At 57.2% G+C, this 19,690-nt stretch overlaps 1 protein-coding gene across 2 annotated transcripts in view; it reads right to left on the bottom strand.

Moving 5' to 3' along the window:
- ARID3C (AT-rich interaction domain 3C) overlaps window positions 1–19,403 on the bottom strand; it is a 142,320-nt gene extending 122,917 nt beyond the window's left edge. The window contains exons 1-2 of one of the 2 annotated variants that reach the window (XM_073343341.1): window positions 19,156–19,403; window positions 16,730–17,245 (exon numbers count right to left, since the gene is read on the bottom strand). In XM_073343341.1, coding sequence (XP_073199442.1) covers window positions 16,730–17,245; window positions 19,156–19,182 — 543 coding nt within the window. In that variant the 5' untranslated portion in view covers window positions 19,183–19,403. The remainder of the gene's footprint in view (window positions 1–16,729; window positions 17,246–19,155) is intronic. The other variant, XM_073343340.1, reaches the window with a different exon arrangement.
- Between the last annotated feature and the right edge of the window lie 287 nt (window positions 19,404–19,690).

Genomic DNA, 19,690 nt, shown 5'->3' on the forward strand with positions numbered 1-19,690 from the left:
GATTGCACGGTGCGAGAGGAGAAAATCCCAGGTGCTGATGGGCTCTCCAGGCTAGCGGAGAAAGGCAGGACGAGAGAGAAGCTGACGCCAGACACATACCAGTTAGAAATGCAGCAAAGATTTCTAAGAGGGAGGGTGATCGAGCTCTGGCACAAACGCCCTAGGGATGCAGTGGAGTCTCCCTCTCTCGGTGTCTTCAAACCCAGCTTGGAAGAGATGTTCCTGGGTTCAGAGCAGGAGCAACCAGGTGATGGTCTCCGCCCCGGGCTACCCAGGAGGTCAGACGAGAGGGGCGGATGGTCACCTCTGGCCTCACACTCGATCTCTCTGTCAAACACAGTCAGGAATCTCCTTTGTGCTGTTGGATCCTTTGCCACGATGAAGCTTTGGAGGAAGGGGTGGGAGTGGCATTTCCCCGCTGGCCTGGCGCAGTGTGGGTGGAACACACACACGCGCGTGTGTACACAGGCTGCTGGCGGCTGAGAGGAAATCCAATTACTGCCATGAAGGGGGTGACGCTCACGGCCCCGGTGCAGCGGGTTTGATGACAGGGATCCGCGGGCTGCCTTTCCACTGGCCCCAAGGACCTGCCCAGCCCGGCCTGCCGATTCTATACGGGGATTGGCCTTTCGTTATTAAACCAATTACTGGATTAGCCCAGGCCCTGCCCGAGGGATGTTGGGGGGAGGGAGGGTCAGGAAACTGCCCCCACTTGCACAAAAAGTCCAGTGACAGCCAATGACCTGGCAGCAGCTGGAGGGACAGGCCAAGGGGACAGAGGAGGAGGAGGCACAGCTGTGCAGGATATCAGCCGCCCCAGCATGGCTCTGCCTGCCACAGCCTGAGCACTCCCGCTCCTGGCACCAAGGTCTTGCGTCGGCCTGGCTCCCCCACAACGCTCCACCTCACGTTACTCTCAGAACCTTTTCAACGGCCCTTAATGGCCACCTCCAAGCCCAGGAGCCCTCGCTCCCCGAGCCCTCGCTCCCCCGAGCCCCGGAGCCCTCGCTCCCCCGTGCACAGCCCGTTGCCATGGCCCAGACACCAGCTGCAAACTACTCTCTCCTTCGCCGCTTTCCCCACCCCCCCAGCGGGTGCCCCCCGCTGCTCCTGCCTGCTGTGTTCATAGCACACACACGGAGAAATTAAATCAAAGGCCTTGAATCCTCTTGCTGGAAGGCTGCAATGTGGCATGACTTTATTTCTTAGAATCCAGAACCCCAACCCCCAAAGCACCCGAACCAGAGAGAGACAAAGCAGGCTGCTCCCTTGTGCCATTTGACCTAACTCACCCCACCTCGTTCTAGGTTGGTTCTTTCCAGACTGACTCTGTTCACATGCTTCCCGACAGACCCCCCCCAAGCAGGGCAAGGACCCGCCCCACCCCTTCCATAGACCCACAAAGCCATCGCCTGCAATTCCAACACAGCCCACAGCATCCCGGCTGAATGGCCGACAGCCTGGGGAGTGCACTGACAGCACAGACAGACAGGAGCTGCCAGCTCCAAGCACACGCCTCCTGCACAGGAGGGCAGAGGTCAGGGCTGAAAACCCGCCCCTGCCCCACCCGTTCTGGTCAGGCTGAAAGCTGGGGAGGCGTTTATTGCCCCGAAGATGAATTGCCCCGATCAAGCAGGTGCCAAGAGAATCAGACGTTGGGGAGGAGAAAGGAAGCCCGTGGCCTGAGGCTGCCAAGCAGGGGGCTGAATTGTTACTGGAAAGACCCAGAGCAGCATCAGGTTCACGCGGGCTTGGTGCTGCCCCGCAGCTGGCTCCCTGCAAAGGGGGGAAGACCCCAAAGAGCGAGGAGGAGAACCCAGAGCAGATCCCAGCACCCGGGGGAGGGAGGAAACCACAGGGGATCCCAGCAGGGCAGGCGAGCCAGGCTGGCACATGGTTGCCCCTCCATGTCTTCCTCACATCCACACGTGGCAACAGGCCCATTGCTGCGGCCAGGTGTCACTGTCAGGGCCCCCGGTAGCGGGTGCTGAAGAAGCTTTCTCCCCGGGGGGCTGTGGGCCCTCCGCGCATGAGTCACGGGGCCAGGAGTGGGTGGAAGAAGCATTGCCCCGTCTGCACGAGCTGCTAAGCTGCTCTCAGCTCCGGGCTAGGGGGGCTGCCGCTACTGAAGGGGCTTGAGAAGCAGCCCGGGACAGGAGAAACGCAGGGCTCTAGGAATCACAGCCTGGCCCCTCCAGAGCTACCCCCAGTCTCCTCTCCCTTTCTGGGGTGTCTGGGCTTCCTGCCAACCCGCGCCACAGCCCGATCCCACGGCTGGCCCTGTCTGTTTGCCCCACGCCCCTGCCAGCTTCCCCGGTGATGCCTTGATGGCCGGGGGCACCTGCTGTGCCCCACCTACCTCCAAAGGGGGTGTGTGGCTGGTGAAGGGACCTGGCTGGCGCCGGAAAGCTACCTCCTCCCTGCGCTGTGTCAGCCTGGCTGGGGAGAAGCAAAATCACTCAGTCCCTGGTTTTCCCCTGACAATGAGAGGGCCAACTGGTGCAAGGGGTGCCAGCCCTTCTGGGGGCTGGACCTAGACGGAGCCCATCAGCCCGTTCCATGTGGGCCCCGGATAGTGGTCCGACGGCACCATCAGCATTCAGAGACTGGGGCCAGGTACTGGCTGGTGCCAGAGTCCCATCCTGGCACACAAGGCTGCCTTGCAAGCTTCCCACATCAAGCAGGCCACCAGACCATGACGCCACTAGCCAGCTGCCTTCTCGGAGCCAGCCCCAAAGGCTGGGGGGAGCTTACGGGGGGCTTGCCAGGGCGCCTTTGTTTTATTTTCCAGTCACGTTGTCTCCTGCTCCCTTGTCCCATCCAGGGAACAAACCCTCCTAACAATCAGGAGCTGCAATTTCCAATCCTGTGGGACTCTTGGCCCAGCAGATCCGGGTGCTTCTGGCTCATTAGCCCCATCTGAAAGACGGGGGAAACTGAGGCACGGAGGGGTTGTGATTTGCCCCAGGTCAGCCCAGTAGCTCAGTGGCAGAGCCAGGGCTAGGCCTCAGGCATCCTGATTTCCAGCCCCCTGTTCTAAGCACTGGGCCACGCATGACAACACCTGCCTGTGGCCAGCCGACAGCGACGCCTGGCAGTGAGTTTGCCTCAGCGATCACATTTGACACCAGTCGCTGCCCGCTCGACATCCCTGTGCCTCTAACCCGGCCGCCCCCAAGGGCGACTCCCCTCCGGGATGCTCCGTCCTTCCCAGGCCCCCTGAGCTGGAGCTGTGGCCGCGTTAACCCCTAGTGTGAACGGGACACGATCGCCACAAGCCCTGGCACCAAGGCCTGGTGGGATTTCAGCCCAGACCTCCAACCTGCCCCCCGTTCAATCAGGAGCTCAGACCCAGTCCCCCCCACCCCCGCCAACGTCACCCTGTCACTCAGATGCGCTACTTCCCTGCTCACCCAAGCTGGCCTGATCCCAATTTCCGCCGGCAGCTCCCCTGGGAAATCGTCCCCGCCTGCTCTGCGAGAGCTAGCCAGGCAGAGAGAGCTCATCTCAGAAACCTCGCCCTGGTGTCGGGAAATTGCTTCCCCCGCTCTCTGCGACCCCCCTCCCCCATCCCACGGCTGAGTTTATCCCTAACCTTCGCTTCCCCCCTCCCTCCGGCCGACTCCTCCGCCACCCTCTGTTCTTCACACCCTTGATTGCTTTTACACTTCCTCCTTCACGCCCGCTGCTCCCCCCGGATTGAGTTACAGACGCAGGATGGTGTCTACAGCTGGACGGGCTCGCGGGGCGGAGCAGCGAGGGGCGCGACCCGCTTCGGGCCAGCGCGGACCTCGACCTCTCGGCGTGGCAGTAGGGGGCGCCGTGCTGCGGGGGGGGGCGGCTCGGCGGAGGGAGGAAAGCGGCCATCGGTGGGAGGGAGTCAGAGGCTTCCGAAAACCTACCTGCAGGCCTCATTTCTGCTGAGTCCCGCCCCGGAGTGGTGCACCCCCCGTGCACACGTGCATTTGCACGCTCCTGCAGACACACGCCCACGCCCCTGTGCATGCACACACGTGTACACACACGCACACGGACCCACGGACCCCTACACACACGTGTACACACACGCACACGGACCCCTACACACACGTGCACCCGCACGTGTGCACAAAGACACAGACGTGCACGCCCCCCCCGAAACACACATGTAGGTGCACACGCACGGGCGTGCACACCTACCAAGACACACACACTTATGCCCGCGCACCCCCCCGCCCCGGGCTGGGGCTCTGTTTACAGCAGCCGCGCCGATCGCCTGCAGGCAGCCGGACGCCAGACAACGCTGCACCAAGCAAGCGGCTGGGCGTAGGGGCTGCCAGTAAAAGCCGCCCAGCCAGTGGATTAATGCACTGACCTTTCACCCCCCAGACCTGATCTCTGCTCCCAGCCCCAGCCCCTGGCAGCCCTTCCCCCTCCCCTCCCCAGCCATGCTCCAGGACAGGTGGCCCCCACCCAGCTTTCTCCTCCGCAGAAAGGAGGGCCTGGCAAGGAGATTTTCCAGCCTAGATTGAGAAATCTCCAGGCAGCCAGGGGAGGAAACAACACTGAGCCCCCCCCCCCCACCCTCCACCCAGCCCATTCCCCCTCCCCCAGCGTTGGAATGCAACCAGAGACCCTTTCATTAGGCACCAAGAGGCCTCCAGTTGTTGGCTGATGCACCTGGATTGAAGGTGCAGTACAGGATGGGGGGAGGGGGTCTCCGGGGTCAGTCACACCCCAGGCTTTTTGCCCTGGAAGCACCAGCCTTCGCCCTGACCTGCCCCAGAGGGGTCTCCCTTTCTCCCCGGGCCTCAGCAAGGCAGCTGCCCGGCTAAAGCTGGCACAGCTTAAATCTAACCAGGCTTCAGGGGAAAGTGAAGGCAGCCATAAAACACACACACACGGACACGGACACACACACGGACACACACACACGGACAAAGGGGGAAGCTGATAGCACTGAACATAAATTAGAAGCTACTAACTGTGAAAAACTGATAAGGGAAGCCAAGGGACACAAGGAGGACGCTATGGCCAGCAGAGTTAAGGACAATCAGGGCTTGTCTACACTACAGGTTGTCAGTATAACCTCTATCGCGCAGGGGTGTGAATAAGCCGCTCCCCTGAGCACCGTAAGTGACACGGACCCCAGGGCTGGCGTGGACAGCGCTATGTCGGCAGGAGAGCGAGGGGTCAGGGTGGAGAATCCATCAGCTGAACATAGCTACCAGTGTGACGCTGTAGCCAAAAGAGTTAACTCGACCCTGGGAGGCATCACCAGGGGAACCTCCAGTGGGAGCAGGGAGGTGATTTTCCCTCCGTACCTGGCTCTGGTGCGGCCGCTGCTGGGATCCTGGCTCCAGGTCTGGGGCCCACAGTTCCAGAAGGACGTTGAGAAATTGGAGAGGGGTCAGAGAAGAGCCACGAGAATGATCAAAGGACTGGGAAACCTGCCTCCGAGTGACAGACTCACGGAGCTGAATCTGGTTAGCTTGACAAAGAGCCGGTTAAAAGTCCCAGTCGCTAAGTCCCGACACGGGGAACAGAAACTGGGTTATCGCGGGCTCTCCAATCTAGCAGAACAAGACCCCGTGGCTGGAAACTGAACCTGGACACATTTAGACTGGAAATTAGCCCCATGTTTTTAACAGGGAGGGTCGTTAGCCACTGGAACAACTGACCAAGGGTCGCGGGGGATTGTCCATCCCGGCAATTTTTAACTCAAGTTTGGCTGTTTTCTAAAGGACAGGCTGCAGTTCAGCCACCGCTGCTGGCCCAGGGGCAGGAGTTCATCCCCGGCCGTCCTCTGGCTGCGCTCTGCGGGGGGTCAGAGCCGAGGAGGATCCCAGTGGATCTTGAACCCCTGCTGGATACTAGCCACTGCCCTGTCCTTCCTCTCCAGGTGCTGCCTGGACAGGGGACACGCATGGACCTAAGCCCTGCAGACCTGTGCCAGCCATCTTTCTTGTGCAAAAGTCCCAGCTGGCACTGGGGAAAGTCCAACAGGCCAATGCATAGAGGAGCCCTGGCAGCCTGGATCCTGTCTCCAGCCCCTCAGTGGTCGCTGGGCTTGCCCAGGCATCGGGGGAGGGGGGTGCACGAGCATGCCCCGGCGTTGGGGGGCAGACCCAAGGGTGGGCAAGCCCGAAGGTGCAGGACCTATGGTGTGGGGGGTGTGCACACCTGCAGGGGGCCAGGGTGCGTAACTAGGAGCAGGCAGGTGATTGATCCCGGAGCCTCCCCCGGAGGGTCCCCTCTGGATCTGAAGGCGGCGGTGGCGGCAGCTGGGTGGAATGTGCAGACCACACACTCTGCGGAGGCGAGAGCTGCTGCACTAAATCCAGAGCAAAGACGGCAGGGCAGCCAGAACTCCCCTCTGCCTCCTCTGGGCACAGTCTGGACACGTTCTAGCACAAAGCAGGGCCTTAACTGGCCCGGGGCTGGGGGGGGAAGCATGGTCAGGTGTGTGTGTGTGGGGGGGGCACCGTCAGTCATCCCTTCCTCCTGCCCACCAAAACCAAAGCCACTCCATTACAAAGCCCTACTTAAAGCCAGCAGCAGCATCTCCTTATGAAGCAAATCACAGGGTGATCGAGATATTCCGATCACCCCGACCTCTACCCTCTTCCCTGCCTTTCGGTCATTTCCCCGAGACTCGCATCCTAGCACTTGGCCAGGATCCCACTGGCAGGTCGCTGCCTTTGGGGAGTGCAGGAATAAAATCCCAAGCTGCTCCTCTGCAAGCCCGATTCTCAGATGTTTCTCCCACCAGCAGCTTCCTCCCAAAGTCTCTTCTTGAAACCTTGCGCGGCTGGCCTGTGTGCAAAACGGCACCTATCTTGTGACACAGGAGGCCAACCAGTCTCGAGATCCCGGACTCTCTGGAAGACCTGTAGCTCACTTCCAGAAAGCTTTGTGCTCATCTGTAACGTCAATCTCAACAATAACTTCACCTTTGATTCCAGCTCAGGGTTGAGGGAGCTCACAGTTATTCCTAATCAGGGCAGGTGAATTACACATTATGGGCTGATGACTTTGATTTCTCCATGGCCTCTATAAACTTCAGAGATCTGGTGCCCCAGGCATGAGGCAGTTAGCCAGCCACATCAGCCAGCCCGTGTCGGTTCAGGAAGATTAGAGGCGCCAATGAGGGGTTTGTAAACTTTGTCAGCCAAACTCCTGGGAGTCTCAGGCGGTGACGAACTCCACCCGGGGCTTATTTGACCAGAGTGCTGCACTGATCTGTGTTTTATCGAACACCGCGAGCTGTCTCTGCAGCACTGCTAGAATTAGAGCAAAATACAATCTCGCTATTTAAAAGGCAAATAAAACTCTGTTTTCCTATCTCATTGTATTTTTAAAAATACTCTCTAAAGCTAAGGAAATTCCCGGACAAAAAACTTTGTTCAGAGAATGAAACAGATAACAATGACATTAAAAGCATGTTGTGGTTACTCCAAAAAGAAGTGTGAAAGGCCGGAAATCCAAAGCGAAGGCAACGGTAAAAAGAAATGTTCCCAAATAATGAAATTCATAAAGTGAACTTCTAAACAACCTTAACTCTGACCCTGTTTTCTACAGTAATCCTCTAACTATTCACCAGCAACCCTGTAAACTCAGCCAGCACGCATCCAGGCCATAATGACTCACGTTCACCTCCAATATGAACCACCCTCGACTCAAGCTGTAAATAAAGCTACAAAGAACCAGAGCAACAGGGATTATCTCAGGACTAGAACGACAGGATTTGGGCTCCAGTTTATGGTGGCAACAACATCAACTATTATACACCCCTTCACATAAAGGGAACCAACTCTTCCACTGACCCTCCTCCAGTCCAACTACCCACAAACAGCAAAAACCCCAACAGCTCATCTTAACCCGCTGTACACAGTCCAGAAACCACCACCTCAGAGACGACATTGCAGTACGAGTCACCGAGCCCAACGTATCCCTTCCAGCAGTATACCTATATTATATATAGGGGCCTAGCAAATGCACAGTCCATTTTGGTCAATTTCATGGTCATAGGATTTTTAAAATCGTAAATTTCATGGTTTCAGCTATTTAAATCTGAAATGTCTGGGTGTGGTGATTGTCGGGGTCCTGGCCCAAAAAGAAGGTGTGTGTGTGTGTGGGGGGGGTCGCAAGGTTATTGTGTGGGGGGGTGGTATTGCGACCCTTCCTTCTGCACTTCTGCTGGCGGCGCAGCTGCCTTCAGAGCTGGGGGGCTGGCGAGCGGGGGCTGCTGGCCGGGAGCCCAGCTCTGAAGGCGGAGCCCTGCCAGCAGCAGCGCCGAAGGAAGGATGCCAGGTAGGGTGTTGCCACCCTCACTTCTGCGCTGCTGCCTGCAGAGCTGGGCCCTCCGTCAGCAGCCGCCGCGCTCCAGCCGCCCGGCCCTGAAGCCCACCAGGCCCACGTGGCTCCTTCATTTCTGGGTTTGTTGTGTAAAGAGAAAAAGACACAACCCTTTGGAAAGCCAACACCCCTCCCTTCTGTTTCCTGTTTGCTTTTCTCTCAGCTCAGACAGTGACATCAACCTGCCAGTTTCACTTCTGTTTACACTCAGTTTCACTTTCTGTTGTAATGATCAGGTTTCAAACTGGGCAGGGGAATCCTGCAGTGAATTCATGTAGGGGGATTTTTTTTTTAAATGTCCCTGCTTTTAAAAAAATGCTAATCAAATGTAAATGTGGGGGCAAATTTAAGATGAGTTCCCTTTGTCTGCCATTTCCACATCACTTACCGTTCTGCTGGAAAGCCCTGTGTGAGCCCTGTGGACGGGCAGTATTATGGAAGTGCAAAGTGCTGGTGTTCCCCAAAGGATGGTGACAATCAGGAAGAGGGACAAGAGCCAATGGTCTGTAAAACCATACACAGGAAGGGGTCAACTAACAGCTCCACCACCATTAAAGGCAGGAGGGAAGCCCAAGCTGTCTCTGGGGCCATTGGATACACCTTTACCCACCTCGCCCAGTTTCCCTCAGGGAAAGGAAATCACAGGATTTTGACAAGAAAAAGGACATTCTATTAAAGCTCCATCCACCCTGAGCCCTCCCGCATCACACCTTTATTTGGGCGATTGGGGGTCTCCACCAAGCGGAAACACCAGCACAAAATCCAGGGGGAAGACCCCTTTGAGGGCTTTTTACATTCGGATTCTCTGCACAGCTCATTGCTGGGTCTTGGCTTTGTGACCTCAGAGGCCACTTAGCCGGTCACGGTGCAGCAATCCCATAGGCTATTCAAAGGCTGGTGATTCTTCCCAGGATGGGTTCCCAGCCATGACGTCACACGTGTGGGGATCTCCAGAGCCGAACGCGACTGCTGTACGTGTGGCTGGCTCCGTGTCCCACCACAGACTGTGAACTGGCCTGGACCCCAGAGAACAGAGCACCTGCTGGCACAGATCAAAGGTGGGACAGCCACGTGTACTGGCCGCCCCTGTTCTAGGGAACGACTCTGAAACAGCACCTCAAACCCAGAGACCCTCACACTCTGGTCAACCTGCTTTGCAAATTTTAATGGGCCCAATCTTGCCGACTTCACCTGTGTGACTCCCACAGGAGAGTGAGAGAACACCACAGAGCTTGGATCAGGATTCAGATCCAGAGCCGATCTTCTTCAGAGTTCAAATCTGGATCTAGTATCCTAGTTCCGGGCCATTCTTCAATGTGTGTAGCCCACCACCTCTGGAGGCAGCCATTTAATGGGACGCAGCGGCATGACCCAACGGTTCTGGACAGAAAGTGAGTAATCGTATTAACATGAGGTTTCAGAGCAGCAGCCGTGTCAGTCTGTATTCGTAAAAAGAAGAGGAGGACGTGTGGCCCCTTAGGGACCGACACATTTATTTGAGCACGAGCTTTCGTGAGCGACAGCTCACTTCACCGGCTGCATCATGCACTTAAACAGCATCTTTCTTTGTTATAGGGCAGTGACGGACACACCGTAGGGAAGGTGCAACACGGTTTCTGTTCAAAGCTGAATTACGTAACCTCCTTACACTGCATCTATAATCAGATCAGTTTGAAAATCGGCATGCCAGGGCATGGGACGGGGTAGCATTCGCAGTGCAAATGAGCTAATTTGTCCATGGAGTCCCAAAGGTACAGTCCTCCACCTCCAAGAGACTCTTTCCAAGTCTATCTATCTTTGTGCACCAACAGGAAAAAAGCAGAGGACAAGACCCACATGGCACGTCTACAACTGCAATGCCGCCAGGGAGATCAGAAGAACAGTCACACTGGGTCAGACCTATGGTCCATCTAGCCCAGTATCCTGTCCTCTGAAAGTGCCCAGTGCCAGATTCTTCAGAGAGAATGAACAGAACAGGGCAATTTTGAATGATCCATCCCCAGTTGTCCATGCCAGGTTCTGGTAGTCAGAGATCTAGGGACACCTAGAGCATGGGGCTGTGTCCCTGATCATCTTGGCTACTAGCCATTGATGGACCTGTCCTCCAGGAACTTAACTAATTCTTTTTTTTTTAAACCTAGCGATTGGCCTTCACAACATCCCCTGGCAATGAGTTCCACAGGTTGACTGTGCGTTGTGCGAAGATCTAGTGCCTGGCACCAAGGAAAGGCTCCAATACCTAAACATTGAGGTTTAGATTGGATATTAGGAAAAACTTTTTCACTAAGAGGGTGGTGAAACACTGGAATGCGTTACCTAGGGAGGTGGTAGAATCTCCTTCCTTAGAGGTTTTTAAGGTCAGGCTTGACAAAGCCCTGGCTGGGATGATTTAACTGGGAATTGGTCCTGCTTTGAGCAGGGGGTTGGACTAGATGACCTTCTGGGGTCCCTTCCAACCCTGATATTCTATGATTCTATGATTCTATGATCACACTTCATTCCAGCCTCAGCACCAACACGAGAGCCCAGAAAGAGCTTTGCCATCCGAATAAACCCAGGGAAAGCAAAATGCTGTCTATTTGCTAGAGAAGGGTTCAAACCCCGACCCACCAACCCAACAGCCCTGAGCTCTGCTGCCGATGCTAAAGTAGCAAGGCCTTTATGCATCACTGCAGTCCTCTCCTATCCTCTTAGCTTATTAACTGAGTCAATTAGCTCTGCAGATACTCAGCACATCTGAAACTCAGGCCCTAACCCTCTCCAGCTGAGTGCCCCAAACAGAGGCACCAGAAATTAGTGGTGACTTCGGAAAATGTGGGGTTGGCAATTTGCTCTTGGTCATATAGAAAATCAGTGTCCGAGCTGTGAGCAGAACCCAGGAGTCCTGCCCCGCCGCGCACTACGGAAAAGAGAAGGCAGGTCCTGGAAGGGGAGTTAAGATACGCTGGTGACAGGCATTAGATTTGATTTTCTTGCAGGATTTTGTTGTTGATTTATTGTACATACAAGCAGCACACCTAGAAACCCCAGCCATGAACCAGAACCCTACTGTGCCAGGCACTGTACAAACACACTCTCACCACGCCACCGTCTGAGGCAGTGTAAGTGGTCCACGGGCTATTTGATCAAGCTAGCCAGCTTACCTTGTTCCCTTCCTCCCCCAACATCCTGCCCCCTTGCTCTCTTCTGTTATTAAAGGGCTGGGGATTCCTGGGTGATATTAGCCCCGACCCAGCAAGGAAGAGTCAGCTATTTTACCAGCACTTAAAAACTCCTTTGGGGATAGGGAGGAAACAGAAGAGTGGATGGTGCAGACCTGTGAGGAGCTCGGCAAGTGACTAGCCCAGAGAGGAAGGTTAGGCCAGGGGTTGGGAGGGTGCTGGAGCTCAGGACCGTCCCGTCAGAGGAAGCACACTCAGACGGCCACAGCACGGAGCCGAGACGGGGCTCTTCCTCCCGTGAAGGGCCCAATCTCCTGCAAAGAGGGTGGCTCACACCTGGGCTGCCTGACTAAGGCCATTGAGGGAAAGGGAAGGGGAGGGAGAGATGCCAAGAGGAATTTCTCTCCCACGCCCACAAGGAATAAAAAGAGACCCTGTATAAACTCAGAAGGATGGAGAACACATTCTGGTCCCCACGCTGTGGGCGATCCTCCGAGGATGTGACAACCTCGCCACCCGCTGCAGCATGAGGGCTCTTATCTAAGGTCATCGGAGCAGGGGCACATCCAGACAGGAGACCGCTGATGGGTTCCAACATCCAGCAAACGCTAACCATGCAAACCCAAGGCCACGGTGTTTTCAGAGCAGCCCAAACCACCCGAGAAAGCTGGTTCCCAAAGCGTGAACGCCAAGGTACTAGTGTGTGTGTTGGGGGGACAGGAGAGACACAATTATGTCTGGCTCTTCAGGGGTTCCCTCAACTAAATTCCCCCACCATCCAGCCACAGCTGTCAGATTAACCCTCGCCTGCCACGTCACACTGCGGCTTGAAGCCCTGTTCATGGATCGACCCAAAGCTGCACCACTTTTTGCATCAAACCTTCTGCTGAGATTGTTTGATTCCTATCTCTAAAGACAACACACAAGGGGCAATTCCTGGAGCAAGGCTCTCCGTGTCTGGGAAAACGCACTCGCTAGACCTGATGCCAGTTTTACAGAGTGTTGTGCTGGGCAGACAGCTGGGGTGCGTTACAAATATCCAGCACGGCTCCCACTTCTCATCTGATCTTAAGAATACAGAAGAAAACGTATCAGAAAGAAAGAAAGAAAAACTTTCATGTAGGGAAGGATTTTATTTGCCAGCCAATCCAGTTTAATTTCCTTTTCTATCTATCTAGACAGGCATTTATTCTATATCCTGTTTAAATCAAGACCCTCTGGCCCCGTTTCTGTGCTGCTTGTGTGTTCAGACCTTCACGGGAACTGGGGGGGCGGGGGGAACGGGGGGGCATTAGGATCCAGGGAGCAGAGTGCTGGCGGGAGGCTTTCCCTGTTTCACACAAATGCTCTGAATGCTTTCTCTCAAAAGAGTCCACGGAGCCCGTCACACCCCTCACACTGACCCCTCTGAACTGGCCAGCCAGCCTGTCCCTGTGCGTAACGTAACCCTCCATACAGGCAGTGCAATTCAATCGACTCAGCACACCCACCCAAGCCATTCTCTGGGCCTCTCTCTACAAATACGTGCCCGGATCCAGAAATAGACCAACGGCCGACTGCACAAGGTTCCTGGGCACGGACAGACGGTAAATACTGCCTGCTTGCATACCTGACGCATGACAGGTACATGCGGAGACAATCTATTTCTAGTTTGGCCAGTTACTGTGCTTGAAATGCCAGTGAACGAGCGACTGATTGCGCAATTCTCTAACAGAAAGGTCAGCGGAGCACCATTCCCGCGGCTTTGCTAAGCTGATCCTTACTGATTTGGCAATGACGCTTGGATTTATACCCATGGTCCGCAGACACACCCACCCACCCCTACGCTCCCCACGCAGCGTGTGACTGCACTGCAGGGATCTCCCCAAACCCACTGTCTCTGGGGCTCATCAGAGCAGCATTACAAACTCCTGGAAGCCAGGCTTTCTCCAGGGGTCATCGTGAAAGGCCACAGGTCAGGAAATTTAACGGAACCCCCTTTCACAAACACTAAGTAGTTTAATTTACCATCTCGACAACAGAACCCAATGATAGACCCTGACCCCCGCTCCTCGTGTTCATAACATTTCCGCTGCCATCAGGATCGGGGCCCTGGTGCTCTCCTGGCCCCCTTCCCCTCGCCCCCAGAACTTGGTTCAAGGCCAGAGGGGCCACAATGCAAAACGCATCTGAAGGTTTCCACGGTCTGCCTCCGGACAGAGGGTTTTACCAAGCTCAGGGAAAGCAGGCTGGCATGCTGCTAAGGTGTCTTGGATTTAGTTTTATTTAAGAGCTCTGCTCTAGTTCTATTTAGGGGCAGGTCTCTGGCTTGTGTTATAGGGAGCCAGGCTAGATGATCACTGGGGTTCCGTCTGGCTTGGGAATCGATGAATGAGTGTAGGATACAGCTCGAGAGCACGCCGATATCAAACACACACAAACTAAAACGCGGATCCAAAGTGGCTGGGGCCCCACCATGACACACACCCATGTAAGGTGAGGCGTGGGTGTGAGTTCCTCCTTATTCAGTCTTTGCCACTTGAGCCCCACCCCTTCCACAGCTTCGACCAGACCCTGAGCACCCGAGAGACCCAAAGAGAAGCCGGGTGAGCAGCCGGCGGGCGTCGCTGCCTCAGACCACAAAACCGCAGCCCACTCAGCGCAGGGAATCAATGTGCGCATTGTCGAGCCGTAAACACAACCATTTCCATGTCCAGGACAAAGGAGGCCAGGTTCAATTGAGAACCCCCTGCCCAGCGCCCCAGCGCTCACCTGCCCGGAGCTGGGAGCGCATGTGGTAAATAGAAACCCTGCAATCACCTCCTTGCCTACCCCTTCCGGCTTGAGAGACACATCTCTGTTTCCCCACACACGCCGACGTGCCTGCAAGCTGGGCCGGCCCTGTGCTCTGCTGGTGCCCAGGACAGCTGCTTCCCGCTGAACTCCTTTCGATAAAGGCTCCAGATGCCGCCTCTCGGCTCGCTGAAAGCTGTTTAGCTACAAATGTGTCAGTCACTCGGAGCTCGCTGGCCAGGAGCAAATCTGAAGAGCCAAGTACAGCGGGCATTGCTATTCCCCTCACCTCCCGCCAGGGCCTGTCCAGCAGCCATGCTCCCTTATCTGCCCCCTCCATCTCCTTATCTGCCCAGCATCTCAAACACACAGCTCAGCCCCTCTGCCGGCTGGATAAAGAAGGTCAGCTCCAGCCCTGACTCCATTTCCTGTTTCCAAAGGGTGCGTTTCCTCCGCTTTTCTGCAGCAGATCAGCAAACAGGTTGGGCAATCGACCTCTAGGGAAGGGTGGAAGTTCCTCTTGGCCAGCTCCCCAGGGAAGCAGGAGCAGGCCTTGACTCTGCCCTCACCGCTCCTCGCACCCAGGCCCCGATTCCGCAGGTATGTAATCCTCTCACTCTGAAATCAACCGCAGTCCGGATCACCCGCATGGGTAAGGGCTGTAGGCAGGGCTGGCCCTAGATCAAATAGCGCCCTGAGTGAGGGGCATCTTCAGCGTGTGTCCCCCCAGGTTAAACGTTTGAATATCTTATTTTGTATTGCATTTGTAGCCCGTCACCACTTTGATGCACGATTTGTATGCATGATTTATCCGTCATATAAGACACTAGCAACAAACACAGCACCCCGAGCCCGGCGCCCCCTGACCCTGGCCCCCAGATGGTCACATGGGTCACCTGCCCCTAAATCCGGCTGTGGCCGCAGGCTCTTCCCAACAATTGGACCACTTGCCTGAGCAAGGACCTCAGAAGAGCTGCAGGTTTGGCCCTGGCTGTCCACCAAGTCGAGGGTAACATAACATCCAGTTACAGAAATGTCCTTTTATGCACAATTCCCTATATTCCTCCCAAAGTTAATGAGACGAGGCTGTGTACTGTATTAACCAAAGTGTTCACTCTATCAATGAGCTATCCGGGCCTTGAGAACAATAGGCCTAGGGACAATTAACCGGGAACAGGACCTTCCTAACTCAAGAGAGCGTTTGCAGTTTTACTGGCGGGATAAACAGAAGGAAGTTTGGGACTGGAGATATTTGAGAACAGCACAGAGGAGGGCTCTGACCCTGCAAACACTGGGGAGGAAGGACTCCTTGGGGAGAAACAAATAATTGGTACCAAGCCCTGCACTTTCTAAAACAGTAGGAATTTTGTCCGCATTTCCGGGGTTGGAAGTGTCACACCAAGGTCTCCAAAGTGCCAGGTAAAAAAGCATGTTGTCATCATATGATCATGCAAACTACAGCAAGATAGACAGAGCAACGGGGAAATACGTTCCCTGATGGGGAAGTCCCTGCATATTTAGAGGCAGGGAGCAGCCAGTTTAGACAGCATATTACTCTAGGTTCACCTTCCATCACCGAACAAGTCACTGAATTTCCCAGTCCCACCCTCTCCATTCAAGTCAGTGCGAGGAAGCTTTCCCAGCCACCCCAGTGCCCTCCCCACTGGGGGTGCTGCTGGGACAGTTATTGGAGAGGGTATTTGCGGAGATGGGCAGGATCTTCGGGTGGAATTGGGGTAGTGATTGGTGAAGAACATTGCAGTGGAGACTGGGGGCAGTTCTCAGGGTGGATATGGGGGAGACAGGAATACTCTGGAGGGATAATGGGGCGGGGTGCATGCTGAGGTGGATATTGGGATAGGGATCTCATGGCTGGTGAAGGATATTGCTGTGGCTGGCGGGATTGTTACTGGGGTGGGGGACGTGGGAGCAGAAGGGAGGATATCGCGCAGTCGATACTGGGGCAGTTCTTGGGGCGGATGAGTCCTGGGGCGGATGGGGGATATGTGGAAAGCTATTGGGATGGAGGGCATTGGGATGGGGTGGGAGATATTGGGGTGGGGAGTCCTGGGGGCAGGGTGAGGGCATCGGGGCAGGCTGGGATATATGGGGATAGCTATTGAAGTGGGGCTACTGGGAGATGAGGCCAGGGGGTGACTGGTGGGGTCTCCATTGGGTGGATAGTTATCGGGGCAGGGTGAGGGTAGCTACTGGGGTGGCGGATATTGGGAGATGGGGCCGGGGGGTTGCTAGTGGAACTGCTGTTGGGATGGGGGACCCTGGGGCAGGAGGGAAATAGGGGAGTAGCTCTCTGGGTCAGGGTACTGGAGGGTGAGGCCCAGGCCCTTGACAGGGGGACAGCTGTGGGGGTGGCTCTCTGGGGAGTGGTGGGGCTGGCCGGGGGGGAACTTGGGGGCGCTGGCTCCCGGGGGGAAGGCGCCCCTGGGGGTGGCTCTTACCTGCTTGAACTGCTCCTCGTAGGTCCACTCGTGGTGCTGGGGCGGTGGCTGGCGGGGCGGGGAGAGCGAGCGGGCGGGCTCCGGGCGCTGCTGCGGGGCGCTGCGGGAGCGCGGCGGGTACCGGGCCGCCCCCGCCTCTTCCTCCAGGTCCTCCTCCTCCTCCTCCTCCTCGTGGTCCGGGGCGCCGGGTCCCGGCGGGGAGCCCCCCAGGCGGCCGCGGGGGGCCAGCCCGCAGCGCACCGCCGCCTGGTAGTGCTGGATGGCCAGCGCCTGCTGCTGGACGCGGCTCCCCACCACGGAGCGCAGCTGCCCCGGGCCGGGCTCCGCCTGCCCCCGCCGCAGCTTCTCCTCCACCCGGGCCAGCCGCGCCGCCTGCTGCCGCTGCAGGTTCTCCATCACCGCCTCCAGCCGGAGCCCGCCGCCGCCCGGGGCCGGCAGGGCAGCGCCGCGCCCCGGGGAGCCGCCGCCGGCGCCCGGCCCCGGCAGGGGCAGCGACCCCGGGGAGGAGAAGGCAGCCTGCGGGGAGACACAAGGAGAGTGGGGGGTGGGGGTGAGTGCCCGGCCCAGAGAAGAGGGGGATGAAGGGGAAAGGAGAAGAGGGGGATGAAGGGGAAGGAGGAAGAGGGGGATGGAGAGGGAGGAGGAAGAGGGGGATGAAAGGGGAAGGAGAGGGGGAGGAAGAGGGGGATGAAGGGGAAGGAGGAAGAGGGGGATGGAGAGGGAGGAGGAAGAGGGGGATGGAGAGGGGGAGGAAGAGGGGGATGAAGGGGAAGGAGGAAGAGGGGGATGGAGAGGGAGGAGGAAGAGGGGGATGAAAGGGGAAGGAGAGGGGGATGAAAGGGGAAGGAGGAAGAGGGGGGTGAAGGGGAAGGAGAGGAGGAGGAAGAGGGGGATGAAGAGGAGGAGAAAGAGGGGGATGAAAGGGGAAGGAGAGGGGGTTGAAGGGGAAGGAGAGGAGGTGGAAGAGGGGGATGAAAGGGGAAGGAGGAAGAGGGAGAAGGAAGAGGGGGATGAAGGGGGAAGGAGGAAGAGGGGGTGAAGGGGAAGGAGAGGAGGAGGAAGGGGGGTGAAGGGGGAAGTAGGAAGAGGAGGGGGAAGAGGGGGATGAAGAGGGAGGAGGAAGAGGGGGATGAAGAGGGAAGAGGAAGAGGGGGATGAAAGGGGAAGGAGAGGGGAATGAAAGGTGAAGGAGAGGAGGAGGAAGAGGGGGATGAAAGGGGAAGGAGGAAGAGGGGGATGAAGGGGGAAGGAGGAAGAGGGGGTGAAGGGGAAGGAGAGGAGGAGGAAGGGGGGTGAAGGGGGAAGTAGGAAGAGGAGGGGGAAGAGGGGGATGAAGAGGGAGGAGGAAGAGGGGGATGAAAGGGGAAGGAGAGGGGAATGAAGGGGGAAGGAGAGGAGGAGGAAGAGGGGGATGATAGGGGAAGGAGAGGGAGATGAAGGGAGAAGGAGGAAGAGGGGGATGAAGGGGAAGGAGAGGAGGAGGAAGAGGGGGATGAAGGAAGAAGAGGGGGATGAAGAGGGAGGAGGAAGAGGGGGATGAAAGGGGAAGGAGAGGGGGATGAAGGGGGAAGGAGGAAGAGGGGGAGGAGGGGGGCAGAGAAGGGCCGAGGGGGGAGAGGCCGAGGAGAGGAAGCCCGGGACAGAGGAAGGGAGCGGGGCAGGAGGGCTGGGGGGACCGGAGAACCGGGGCCGGGGGCGGGCAGGGAGAAGCCGCAGCGCGTCGCCCCCTCGCTCCCACCCGGACTAACTCGGGGCGCGGGGGCGCGTCTCGCCCAACTTTTGCCGCTGCCCGGCTCCGCTCCAGCCGGGGGCCCCAAGCCCCTCGCGGGGAGCCGGGAAGCGGCTCCTCTGCCCCGGCGGGAAGTTCGCAGCCCGGAGCCGGGCTCCAGCCGGGGGATCTCCCCGCCCGAGAAAACATCCCGGCGGATGGGCCGGGGAGGAAGGGGAGGGGGAGACGGACGCAGTAAAGGGAGTTTCAGGGCAGGGAGAATTGAGACGGGGGGAGATTGGGGCGCGGGGGCTCCCCACAAGCCCCCCCCCGGCTCCAGCTCTGGAGGTCCGGGAGACCCCCCCCCCTTTCCGCCCGGGGCGGCCAGACCCACACGCGATCCACGTGCAAGCCCCGGGGGATCCCCCCTCGCTCGGCTCTTTATGAATGATCAGACTCGGCGGGGCTGGGGGGGGGGCTGGGGGGGCTGGGAAGTTGCAGGACGTTTGACTTGATGCAGTTTCCACCCCCGCCCCCGAGTTCACTTCCACCCCCCACCAAGCAAAAAGCCCAACAACAACTAAAAGAAACCAAACAACAACCGCAACCCCATTAACCCCCCCCCCCCCCGCCCGCCCCCCCCAGCCGCGAGCCGGAGGTAATTGTTCTGTCAGGCATTCGAAAACATACAATTTTCTTTAAAAAAAAAAAAGCTTACCAAAGCAGATTTCGTGTTTTCCACCATGCTTCCTTCTCTCCCACTGACTGGCTGCCCAAGGGAGCCGGGGGCCGGGGGGGGGGCGGGGGGCTGTATAAATATAGATTTAAAAAACAATCGGATCTGTGGCTGTCTTTTTATTCCTCTGGCGCTTTGCTGGTGCGCTGGGCCCCCGGTCCCAGCATGGATCAGATTGTTACAAATATTTCCTTTATTCTGCAGCTTGTTGTAGCAATGGGGGGGTGGGGGGTGGGGTGGGGTTTTTTTCCCTTTTTTTTTTTTTTTTTTTTGCAACAAGTGGCAGTCAGAGGCAGTGTGACCCCTTCCACCGAGAGATCAGCCCTCTCTGCTCCCCATTTGCTAGCGACACGTCAAGGGAATGATAAATAGAGAGGGCAGGGTTTGCTGACAGCCAAAGGGGGAAAACGCTGTAATGCTTCCCCAGCAGGGAGATCACAGAGGAGGATACATGCTGCACAGTGATCAGGGCATTTCTAACCTACTTCTGGGCATTGCTCTGCGTGGGAGAGATCTT

The sequence above is a fragment of the Lepidochelys kempii genome, chromosome 5 (genome assembly GCF_965140265.1).
Source record: "Lepidochelys kempii isolate rLepKem1 chromosome 5, rLepKem1.hap2, whole genome shotgun sequence".
NCBI classification, from domain to species: domain Eukaryota; kingdom Metazoa; phylum Chordata; order Testudines; family Cheloniidae; genus Lepidochelys; species Lepidochelys kempii.